Source organism: Salmo salar, chromosome 19 (assembly GCF_965601325.2).
Source record: "Salmo salar chromosome 19, fSalSal1, whole genome shotgun sequence".
Taxonomy (NCBI): Eukaryota; Metazoa; Chordata; class Actinopteri; order Salmoniformes; family Salmonidae; genus Salmo; species Salmo salar.
The window spans coordinates 11,363,946-11,376,755 of record NC_138309.1 but is presented as its reverse complement, the minus strand read 5'-3'; the positions used below and the strand labels follow the sequence as shown (position 1 = coordinate 11,376,755).

At 47.7% G+C, this 12,810-nt stretch overlaps 1 protein-coding gene across 1 annotated transcript; it reads left to right on the top strand.

The window, feature by feature from the left end:
• Positions 1 to 12,523, top strand: abcc13 (ATP binding cassette subfamily C member 13). Its single transcript, XM_082966037.1, is given in 18 exon segments — positions 1 to 71; positions 201 to 515; positions 781 to 958; positions 1,108 to 1,362; positions 1,452 to 1,517; positions 2,352 to 2,489; positions 3,260 to 3,406; positions 3,508 to 3,568; positions 3,946 to 4,006; positions 4,981 to 5,243; positions 5,346 to 5,500; positions 5,603 to 5,758; positions 6,283 to 6,473; positions 6,568 to 6,790; positions 9,232 to 9,461; positions 9,463 to 9,792; positions 11,302 to 11,496; positions 11,643 to 12,523. Coding segments are annotated over 18 exon segments (3,156 nt in total). The 3' UTR covers positions 11,764 to 12,523.
• Positions 12,524 to 12,810: the final 287 nt, after the last annotated feature.

The window sequence follows — 12,810 nt, the reverse complement described above, 5'->3', positions numbered from 1 at the left end:
ATGGGACAGAAGCCAACTCTGGAGAGGGATGTTTCCTTCCTCAGCCGGTTGTCCTACTGGTGGATTAACAGGTAACACTCAATATTAACATTTTCACATTAGATGCATCATTATCATTAAACATAATGTATCTGATGTATGTTACTTAACTGGCAGATTTCTTTGATTGATGATGTCCTTTGTGCTGTGGTTGCTGTCAGAGTCGTGTCAGCGGGCCATAGGAGGGGACTACAGCTGTCGGACCTGTGTTGCCTTGGCGATGAGGACTCAGCCCAGAGTTTATGCTCAGCCCTCCAGCAGCAGCAGCACCACCGGAGGACAGAGGGACGGAGTCATAGCCAGGAGTCAGGAGAGGAGGAGTCACTGGGTGGAAACACCTCCCACCCAGGTGTTCACCTGTCTGGCCCCGCCCTGCTGTGTCATCTGTATGGGTGGCTCCGCCCCTCACTGCTCCAGGTGACCCTGCTGAGAATGACCTCTGACCTACTGGCCCTCCTGCCCCCTCAGGCCCTCAGGTACACACACACAAACACACACACACACACACACACACACACACACACACACACATAAACACACTCATTGACACACCCACGTACACATTTCCTGTGGCGTTATCTTCAAATCCATATTGTTCCCATATTGCTGAATGAATCTGTAAAAAAATGTAATAAAGCATTTATAAAAGTGTAAGAGCACAGAATGTCTAGATTCAGCAAGTATAAACACAGGTGATTTATACCCTCTTCCTTACACCCCACCGACTCACCTGTCCCCCAGGTGTGGCATTCTCTACTGTGAGAACCAGCCTGTCTTTGATTGGTCTGGACTTACCCATGCCCTGGCACTATTGGCTGCTGTAGTGTGCCACACCCTGGTCCAGCAGGTGTGTGAGCGTCACAGCAGGATGACTGAGGTCAGAGTTCAGACAGCGCTGACTGGAGCCTTGTATAAACAGGTACAGAGACATCCATCTTTCTCTCTCTCAGTGAACATACATTCAAGAAAATAAAATAACACTGTTAAATGCTTGCCCTCCTTGTCCTTACACCCTTCCCTTCACCTCCCCTGTCTTCCTCTCTCTTTCCTCTCCCTTCTCTACTGTAGGCCCTGTCCCGGTGTAGTATTCCTGGGTGTCTACCCTCCTCTGCCCCATCGTTAACCCCACTCCGGACTGACGTTGGACGTTTAGCAGAGCTCCCAGTCTCCCTGTCTGCCCTGTGGTCTTCCTGGGTGCAGGGGACAGTGTGTGTATGTCTGCTGTGGAGAGAGCTGGGTCCCTCTTCTCTGGCGGGACTAGCTGTATTGTTCCTGCTGGTACCGCTCACCTCTGCTGTACAACGCAGGGCAAGGCTATTACAGGTAACAGAGAGAGTGTGTTTGTTGGTGTGTGTGTGTGGCTGCGTGGCGCAGACCTGTGTATGTGTGTAACGATGTCTTTTCCCCCTCAGAGAAGCCAGGAGAGAGTGAGGGGAGAAAGACAGCAGCTCGTGCAGGAGATGCTGAACGGAATCAAAGTCTGTCTCTCACACTCTTTTTCAATTTCTTAGTAACCTCAAAACTCCTTGGCTCCTGTCTTTTTCTCTTTTTCTAAGTGATCTAATATCTGTTGTACTCAACTCTCTCTATTCCCACTTCCTCTCTATCTTCCCCTCTATCTTCCCCTCTATCTTCCCCTCTATCTTCCCCTCTATCTTCCCCTCTATCTTCCCCTCTATCTTCCTCTCTATCTTCCCCTCTATCTTCCCCTCTATCTTCCTCTCTATCTTCCTCTCTATCTTCCTCTCTATCTTCCTCTCTATCTTCCCCTCTATCTTCCCCTCTATCTTCCCCTCTATCTTCCCCTCTATCTTCCCCTCTATCTTCCTCTCTATCTTCCCCTCTATCTTCCCCTCTATCTTCCTCTCTATCTTCCCCTCTATCTTCCCCTCTATCTTCCCCTCTATCTTCCCCTCTATCTTCCCCTCTATCTTCCCCTCTATCTTCCCCTCTATCTTCCCCTCTATCTTCCCCTCTATCTTCCCCTCTATCTTCCCCTCTATCTTCCCCTCTATCTTCCCCTCTATCTTCCCCTCTATCTTCCCCTCTATCTTCCCCTCTATCTTCCTCTCTATCTTCCCCTCTATCTTCCCCTCTCATCTTCCCCTCTATCTTCCCCTCTATCTTCCCCTCTATCTTCCCCTCTATCTTCCCCTCTATCTTCCCCTCTATCTTCCTCTCTATCTTCCCCTCTATCTTCCTCTCTATCTTCCCCTCTATCTTCCCCTCTATCTTCCCCTCTATCTTCCCCTCTATCTTCCCCTCTATCTTCCCCTCTATCTTCCCCTCTATCTTCCTCTCTATCCTTCTAGATGGTGAAGTTGTTGGTCTTGGAGGCGTGGTTCCAGTGCAGAGTGGGCATTGCCAGAGAGAAGGAGCTGGAGACGCTGAGGATTCTGGGATTCCTGACGGCCTTCTCCCTATTGGACCGCGTCTGTGTGCCTTTCCTGGTAGGTGGCGGAGCTCCGTCTTTGACCGATGACCTCTCCTGACATCTCTCTCCCTCAGAAATACCCTAACAGACAGGTGCTAGAGTTTGAAGGTCAGTGTTGGACTGGGACACCAGCTGAGACTCTGTTAACACTGTAGCTCTCCAGGACCAAGGCTGCCTAGTTCAGTTACTAAACAGTACAAAAGTGTCAATATCATCAACACTGATGAGAAAGTAGACCTACATAAGCCTTGTTAATGAATTGGGATTTGTGTTTAAAAAGCCCCCTACTTTAATGTGTCCCATGGTCCCTCTGGCCAGAGAGAGAGGGTAGTTGCAAAGCCCTGTCCTAAGCTGATCACTAATACAGACTCAGCGTTGTGGACAGTCTGGGACATTGCGTGCGTTTCATTTTTCGGTCGTAATCTTCCTACCACCTCTCTGACCCAGAAGCTGATATGCAATCTGAGGGATCCAATCAGCATCCAATCACAGCTTTTTGTCCAGACTGGTGTCCGCCTACCTGAGCCCTGGAGAGACAAACCTAACACGCACATACAGCACTGGAAAGGATATTAGATGTTTCAATAATGTGTAGAGATCAACCCTAATCTGACTGGATCACAGATAAGGATCAGTGATTATTGATGAATGGATCTGGGATCGGATAGTTTGGTCTGTGATTGTTATTGTGGACTGATCGATACTGTAGATGAGGACTGATAGATGGTGATGGATGATTAACATGTACTAACACACACACACTCCCCTTTCTCTGTGTCTCTACAGGTGTGTGTGTCCAGTTTGGGTGTGTATGTGCTGGTGGATGATGGTAACGTTCTGACAGCGTCTCAGGTGTTCACCTGTGTTTGTCTGTTCACACTGCTACGCTCACCTTTTAACCTACTGCCCTCCCTGGCACTGCACCTCACACAGGTAACACACACACACACACACACACACACACACACACACACACACACACACACACGTAAAGACTTCTGCCTAACCCCGCCCTGTTTCTTTTTGATTGACAGACCTGGCACTCCCTCTGTCATCTGGACCACTTCCTCTTCTCACAGGAAGTCTCTCACACAGGTAACTAACTACAGGTATTTATTTTTTAACCTTTATTTAAGTAGGCAAGTCAGTTAAGAACAAATTCTTATTTACAATGACGGCCTGCCCCAGCCAAACCCAAACCCCGATGACGCTGGGCCAATTGTGGCTGCTCTATAGGACTCTCAATCACGGCCGATTGTGAAACAGCCCGGAATCGAAACAGGGTCTGTAGTGACGCCTCTAGCACTGAGATGCAGTTCCTGCGCCACTCAGGAGCACACCTGTGTAGTGTGTAACACACACACTTACCTAGCATTAGCATGATACTGTACAAATCTGACCTGATCCAACCCTCTACCCTCTGTGTGTGTACCGGAATCCTTTTTCTAAATCTTTATGAATCTCTTTTTCAGAGAATGGCACTCTTTCAGAAAATGGGGTCAAGAAAAGCTGTCTCGAGGAGCACTCAGATCGGTGTGTGTTATTCTATTTATTAACTAGAAAGCATGTCCCCTGTCATCCCTAAGCTGTTGTATGTTATGTTATTACCTAACCTGCTTACACAATAATGAGAAGGCTTGGATTATGCACACACACACACACACACACACACACACACACACACACACACACACAGAGATGATTCAGTTTCTCTGGCCATGCGACATCGAGGGACTGACCGAGGCTCATCCCCAAACTAATCTCTGCCTTCTGATTGGACAAGGGTCTCTCATCTGTGCTGGTCTGATTGGTCAGATAGGGGTTGGGGGGGGTTTGTGCAGGGGAAAATGTGAGATTACGTCAGCAAGGTCGGGTTGAGGTAAGTACAAAGATGAGGGTGAGATGGGTTGAGGCTGGTGTGTGAGAGAGTGGAAAGGGAGTGGAGGTTCGTGCAAAGGCTGAGATAGATGAGAGGTGGCGTGTGTGTGTGTGTGTGTGTGTGTGTGTGTGTGTGTGTGTGTGTGTGTGCACGCGAGTCATGGCGTGTTTGAGGGGGTTAGAAAGGCTAAATTACAAAGCTTTCTAATCCACAACATTAACCCCCTCACAGAGATAAGAGCATTAGAGAGACAGAGCAGAGCCCTGACCTGGTCCTCCCCGTATTACTTCTCTCTCATCATATCTGATCTGTGGTCATGCATGCTGAGACATAGACATACACACATACATATTTTCCTTCACTAACCCTTCCCCCACTCCATCTCTCTCTCTCTCTCTCTCTCACACACACACAAATACATAAAATGTCCCCTCTCATTAACAGGTGCGGTAGTGATACCTTGAGAGAGACAGAAGCAAACACTGTACCTCTGCCCAAACATGGCGTGAGTACACAGATCTAGGATCAACAGATCTAGGGTCAATCTACACATAGAATACAATCAGAATCTGTCCCGAGGTCAGCTGTTATAACACAGTATTTTCCTCTTCTAATCCCAACCTTGCAGTTTACAAAATGACAGAATAATCGTGTGTGTATTCTCCCTGCAGGTGAACGGTGTGTGTATTCAGCTGTACCTGCATGTGTGTGGCTGGGGCTGGGTGTTGCTGACTGTATTATCCCAGGTGTGTGTTTGTGTGGTGGGTGTGTGTCAAACCGGTCTGTTAGCCGTGTGGACCAGACAGGCTAAAGAACTACAGGGGCTGGAGGAGTGGAGAGAGCTACGAGACTCACGACTATCTGTCTACGCTGTACTGGGGCTGCTGCAAGGTGTGTGTGTGTGTGTGTGTGTGTGTGTGTGTGTGTGTGTGTGTGTGTGTGTGTGTGTGTGTGTGTGGCCTACTGTCTGACTCGCGAGCGTGTGTGTTTCAGCTCTGTCCGTGTGCTGTGTAGCATTAGCAGTAACGGGTGGTTCTCTGAAGGCGTCTGCCAGTCTCCACTCTGAGCTGCTCTTTGCTCGGCTCCGCCTTCCTCTCAGATTTTACCAGATCACGCCCTCTTCTCTGGTCCTACGCAGCCTATCACAGGTGAGAGAGGATCTATAAGCAATGACATTATGGCCCTTATTTTTTATAAAAATGTATAGAAAATAGGTTAAAATGTATCTGTCTGTCTCTCTCTCTCTGTAGGAGATGTACGTGATTGACGAGCTAGTCCCCGCCCACCTCCTCTCCTGGCTCTCCTGTTGGCTGCAGGTGTTTGTGACAGTGCTGCTGATTGGCTACATCTCCCCTCTCTTCATCCTGATAGTTCCGGTCCTGACTTACCTCTTCCTCACAATACAGGTACAGTATAGCATGTAATGATATGATATAAAATGTAATGGTATGGTATAACATGTAATGGTATGGTATAACATGTAATGGTATGGTATAACATGTAATGGTATGGTATAACATGTAATGGTATGGTATAACATGTAATGGTATGGTATAACATGTAATCGTATAACATGTAATGGTATGGTATAACATGTAATGGTATGGTATAACATGTAATGATATAAAATGTAATGGTATGGTATAACATGTAATGATATAAAATGTAATGGTATAACATGTAATGTGTGTTTTTGATGCCTTTAGTCTGTCTATATGCTGTAAGTGCATTCCTGTCCACTAGATGGAGTAATCACATCACTGACTCACTGATCTGCTTTAGTTTCTGTAAGAAACACATGGAGACAGAGTTATGTTACTTGGCAAACTGCATTTTTCTCTTATACTCACCTTCTGTTCTTCCATTTCTCTCCTCCATCTATCTATCCTCTCTCTCTCTCTCTCTCTCTCGCTCTCTCTCTCTCTCTCAGTCATACTACAGGTCAGTCTCGGGTCAGGTGAGGAGGATGGTTTCAAACTCTGCCTCCTCTCTCTCATCCCTCCTTTCTGAGTCACACAGGGATGAGGTCACCAGTGGTAGTCATGACGACCCCTTGACCCGTTGCTATGGTGCCCTCAACGAGCACCTGGTGTGTCGCTACAACTGCATTTTATTGGACAGGTTAGAGGACAGGACCCTTTACACAACTAGTACACACACACAAACACATTCACATAAATACTGTGTGTTAATAAAACGTTATCTCTCTCTCTAGGTGGGTATCAGTGTGGTTGGATGCTTTTGCAGGACTGGTTCTGTTCCTGGTCTCTGTGACTCTACTGGACTCTGAGGTAGACCCCAGTACTGTAGGACTGGTCCTGACTTACACCCTCAGCCTGAGAGAGGTTCTTCATCTCCTGGTCCAAGCCAGCTGTGGTGTAGAGAGCAGTGCTGGTGTCATCCAGAAGATGGACCAACACGCACACATGGAGAGAGAGGTAGGCTACAGTGGAGAGAGAGTGAGGTAGGCTACAGTGTGGAGAGAGTGAGGTAGGCTACAGTGTAAAGAGAGTGAGGTAGGCTACAGTGTAGAGAGAGTGAGGTAGGCTACAGTGTAGAGAGAGTGAGGTAGGCTACAGTGTAGAGAGAGTGAGGTAGGCTACAGTGTAGAGAGAGTGAGGTAGGCTACAGTGTAGCGAGAGTGAGGTAGGCTACAGTGTAGCGAGGGAGTGAGGTAGGCTACAGTGTAGCGAGGGAGTGAGGTAGGCTACAGTGTAGCGAGGGAGTGAGGTAGGCTACAGTGTAGCGAGGGAGTGAGGTAGGCTACAGTGTAGCGAGAGAGTGAGGTAGGCTACAGTGTAGCGAGAGAGTGAGGTAGGCTACAGTGTAGCGAGAGAGTGAGGTAGGCTACAGTGTAGCGAGAGAGTGAGGTAGGCTACAGTGTAGCGAGAGAGTGAGGTAGGCTACAGTGTAGCGAGAGAGTGAGGTAGGCTACAGTGTAGCGAGAGAGTGAGAAAGAGGTAGGCTTCAGAGTAGAGAGAGAGAGAGAAAGAGGTAGGCTTCAGAGTAGAGAGAGAGAGAAAGAGGTAGGCTTCAGAGTAGAGAGAGAGAGAGAAAGAGGTAGGCTTCAGAGTAGAGAGAAAGAGGTAGGCTACAGAGTAGAGAGAGAGTGAGAGGTAGGCTACAGAGTAGAGAGAGAGTGAGAGGTAGGCTACAGAGTAGAGAGAGAGAGAGAGGTAGGCTACAGAGTAGAGAGAGAGTGAGGTAGGCTACAGAGTAGAGAGAGAGTGAGAGGTAGGCTACAGAGTAGAGAGAGAGTGAGAGGTAGGCTACAGAGTAGAGAGAGAGTGAGAGGTAGACTACAGAGTAGAGAGAGAGGTAGACTACAGAGTAGAGAGAGAGAAAGAGGTAGGCTACAGAGTAGAGAGGGAGTGAGAGGTAGGCTACAGAGTAGAGAGAGAGAGAGAGGTAGGCTACAGAGTAGAGAGAGAGTGAGAGGTAGGCTACAGAGTAGAGAGAGAGTGAGAGGTAGGCTACAGAGTAGAGAGAGAGTGAGAGGTAGGCTACAGAGTAGAGAGAGAGTGAGAGGTAGGCTACAGAGTAGAGAGAGAGAAAGAGGTAGGCTACAGAGTAGAGAGAGAGAGAGAAATGTAGGTTGCAGTTACTGTCACAGATACAGACAGCACTGTTATGGTATTAAACAGAGTAGAGAGAGGACACAGATACAGATGTACAGTACCAGTCAAAAGTTTGGACACACCTACTCATTCAAAGGTTTTTCTTTATTTTTTACTATTTTCTACATTGTAGAATAATAGTGAAGACATCAACACTATGAAATAACACATATGGAATCATGTAGTAACCAAAAAAGTGTTGAACAAATCAAAATATATTTTATATTTGAGATTCTTCAAAGTAGCCACACATTGCCATGATGACAGCTTTGCACACTCTTGGCATTCTTTCAACCAACTTCACCTGGAATGCTTTTCCAACAGTCTTGAAGGAGTTCCCACATATGCTGAGCACTTGTTGGCTGCTATTCCTTCACTCTGCAGTTCAACTCATTCCAAACCATCTCAATTGGGTTGAGGTCGGGTGATTGTGGAGGCCAGGTCATCTGATGCAGCACTTCATCACTCTCTTTATTGGTGAAATAGCCCTTACACAGCCTGGAGGTGTGTTGGGTCATTGTCGTCTTGAAAAACAAATGATAGTCCCACTAAGCGCAAAACAGATGGGATGGCATATCACTGCAGAATGCTCTAATGAACATATCCTCTACCTGCAGCAGAGGTAACTCTGGGTCTTCCTTTCCTGTGGAGGTCCTCATGAGAGCCAGTTTCATCATAGCGCTTGATGGTTTTTCGACTGCACTTGAAGAAACTTTAAAAGTTCTTGACATTTTTAGCATTTACTGACCTTCATGTCTTAAAGTAATGATGAACTGTCGTTTCTCTTTGCTTATTTGAGCTGTTCTTGCCATACTTGGTCTTTTACCAAACAGGGCTATCTTCTGTATACCACCCCTACCTTGTCACAACACTGATTGGCTGAAATGATTGGCTGAAATGCATTAAGAAGGAAATAAATTCCACAAGTTAACTTTTAACAAGGCACAACTGTTAATTGAAATGCATTCCAGGTGACTACCTCATGAAGCTGGTTGAGAGAATGCCAAGAGTGTGCAAAGCTGTCATCAAGGCAAAGGGTGGCTACTTTGAAGAATCTCAAATATAAAATATATTTTGATTTGTTCAACACTTTTTTGGTTACTACATGATTCCATATGTGTTATTTCATAGTTTTGATGTCTTCACTATTATTCTACAATGTAGAAAATAGTACAAATAAAGAAAAACCCTTGAATGAGTAGGTGTGTCCAAACTTTTGACTGGTACTGTATATCAGTCCCTCTGTTCTCTTCCTCTCTCAGCCCCCCTGGTCTGTGCCCTGTAGAGCACCCCCTAGCTGGCCAGAGGAGGGAGTGGTGGAGTTCAGGAGCTATGAGACAGAGCTTAACCCATCACCCGCTGAACTGTCTTTCTGCACCCGGACCAGAGAGAAGGTTTGTGTGTGGGCCTTGATTCTCTGTGTGTGTTTGTGTGTACTTTGCTGTAGGTGTGTGAATGTGTACATGTATATACTACTAGGTTTATGTTACTCTACAGGTTGGTGTGGTGAGCAGATCAGGAGCAGAGCTGGACGCCATAACCAGTTCTCTGTTCCGATTGGTGGAGGGCCGAAGGGGCGTGTTGATGATTGACGGGGTGGACATCTCTAGTGTGGGTCTCCACGACCTTCGCAGCCGGTTGGCGGTCATAACTCGGGTTCCAACCCTGTTCTCCTGTTCACTGCGCTCCAACCTGGACCCCTGGGGTTGCCATGGGGATGCCCAGGTGTGGCAGGCACTGGAGAGGTGCCACCTGAAGGAAAGGGTCAGCTTGCTGCCAGGACAGCTCCTCTACCCACTACACTATGGAGGGGCCGGGCTCAGGTGGGTATCAGACAGCTGTATACGGTACAGGTGTGAGAGAGAGAGGTACAGGTGTGTGAGAGAGAGAGGTACAGGTGTGTGAGAGAGAGAGAGGTACAGGTGTGTGAGAGAGAGAGAGGTACAGGTGTGTGAGAGAGAGAGAGGTACAGGTGTGTGAGAGAGAGAGAGGTACAGGTGTGTGAGAGAGAGAGAGGTAAAGGTGTGTGAGAGAGAGAGAGGTACAGGTGTGTGAGAGAGAGAGAGGTACAGGTGTGTGAGAGAGAGAGAGGTACAGGTGTGTGTGAGAGAGAGACAGGTACAGGTGTGTGTGAGAGAGAGACAGGTGCAGGTGTGTGAGAGAGAGACAGGTGCAGGTGTGTGAGAGAGAGACAGGTGCAGGTGTGTGAGAGACAGGTGCAGGTGTGTGAGAGACAGGTACAGGTGTGTGTGTGAGAGAGAGAGACAGGTACAGGTGTGTGTGTGAGAGAGAGAGACAGGTACAGGTGTGTGAGAGAGAGAGAGACAGGTACAGGTGTGAGAGAGAGAGAGAGAGAGAGAGAGACAGGTACAGGTGTGTGAGAGAGAGAGACAGGTACAGGTGTGTGTGAGAGAGAGAGACAGGCACAGGTGTGTGTGAGAGAGAGAGACGGGCACAGGTGTGTGTGAGAGAGAGAGACGGGTACAGGTGTGTGAGAGAGAGACGGGTACAGGTGTGTGAGAGAGAGACGGGTACAGGTGTGTGTGTGAGAGAGAGACGGGTACAGGTGTGTGTGTGAGAGAGAGACGGGTACAGGTGTGTGTGTGAGAGAGAGACGGGTACAGGTGTGTGTGTGAGAGAGAGACGGGTACAGGTGTGTGTGTGAGAGAGAGACGGGTACAGGTGTGTGTGTGAGAGAGAGACGGGTACAGGTGTGTGTGTGAGAGAGAGAGACGGGTACAGGTGTGTGTGTGAGAGAGAGACGGGTACAGTGTGTGTGTGTGAGAGAGAGAGACGGGTACAGGTGTGTGTGAGAGAGACAGGTACAGGTGTGTGAGAGAGAGACTGGTACAGGTGTGAGAGAGAGAGACGGGTACAGGTGTGTGAGAGAGAGACGGGTACAGGTGTGTGAGAGAGAGACGGGTACAGGTGTGTGAGAGAGAGACGGGTACAGGTGTGTGAGAGAGAGACGGGTACAGGTGTGTGAGAGAGACGGGTACAGGTGTGTGAGAGAGACGGGTACAGATGTGTGAGAGAGACGGGTACAGGTGTGTGAGAGAGAGACAGGTGTGCATGTGAAAGGTATGTGGCAGATTGACAAGTGTGTAGACTAAAATCAGAGGAGGCTGGTGGGATGAGTTATAGGAGGACAGGCTCATTGTAGTGGCTGGAATAGAATCAAACATGTGGTTTTCATATGTTTGATAAGTTCCATTTATTCCATTCCAGCCATTACAATGTACCTGTCATCCTATAGCTCCTCCCATCAGCCTCCTCTGACTAAAATCAACCTCAACGTAAACCTCAGTCTGCAACTCTCTCTCCCTCTCCAGCTCCAGTGAGAAGAGGCTGCTGTGTGTGTGTCGTGCCCTGTTGAAGGGCTGTGTTGTCCTGGTAGTGGAGGACCCTGTTCCCCCTGTAGACGTCCACACTGAGAGGCTGCTCCAGAGCATCATACACACACACTTCTCCCACTGCACCAGGCTGTATCTAACACAGAACCCTGGGAACCTCACGCACGCTGACAGGTGAGGGTTACTGAGATCTATGTGTTCTTCTGTGGGATTTGTGTTCTGTCATTTTATCTTATAAGAGATTAATATTGCTCACTTTTTTCCATATGCTTGACCAGTTGTATCTCTCTTTCCCCCTCCTTCTCTCCCTGCCTCTCCAGGGTGTTGGTGTTAGATGGGGGACGTGTAGCTGAGTTTGACTGCGCCTCTGCTCTCCTCCAGAGGGGGGCACTGTTCTCCCAGCTGCTCTCTGAGACACATCGACACACAGAAGAAGAGTGAAGAGTGAGGGTGGAAATTGGTGTTAGGAACAGAACTAGGATCATTTTACCCATGATCATAATGATGCTGGACTAGCTGTTTGAGTTTGTGCAGTTGTTTGAAGCATGGGGTTTCAACACCAGAGTAATAACACCAGAGTTGTGGGTTTCAACACCAGAGTAATAACACCAGAGTTGTGGGTTTCAACACCAGAGTAATAACACCAGAGTTGTGGGTTTCAACACCAGAGTAATAACACCAGAGTTGTGGGTTTCAACACCAGAGTAATAACACCAGAGTTGTGGGTTTCAACACCAGAGTAATAACACCAGAGTTGTGGGTTTCAACACCAGAGTAATAACACCAGAGTTGTGGTCACTTTGGATAAAAGCATCTGCTAAATGACCATATTATTATATTACCATGTGTTAAGTGCCTCTCGTAAGAGGATCCTAAAGGGCTATACATTGTGATGAGGTTACTTACCTCATCCTCTACCAGCAGCGTCCATCTTGGCTCAATGGGGCTATCTGGTTGCCGTGACTGTGATGCTTTTGCAATATGGTCAATGTGAAACTGAGTTATAGAGGAACCGCATGGACTGTGGCCAGGGCTTTAAGTGTACTCAGACTATGTGGTGATACAGGATCAATACTTAAAGTACAACAAATACAGCACAGTAAGCACAGCAGGCAATACATACAGCAAGTTTATCTCAATGACTGACTCTGTCTCTCTCCCAACCCCCTTCTCTTAATTTATTTCTCTCTCTCTCTCTCTCTCTCTCCCCCCCCCAACCCCCTTCTCTTAATTTATTTCTCTCTCTCTCTCTCTCTCTCTCCCAACCCCCTTCTCTTAATTTATTTCTCTCTCTCTCTCTCTCCCAACCCCCTTCTCTTAATTTATTTCTCTCTCTCTCCCAACCCCCTTCTCTTAATTTGTTTATCTCTCTCTCTCTCTCTCTCTCTCTCTCTCTCTCTGTGTGTGTGTCTCTCTCCCAACTGCCCTTCTCTTAATTTGTTTGATCTCTCTCGCTCTCGGTTAGGCATAAATCTGTTCTGATTGAAG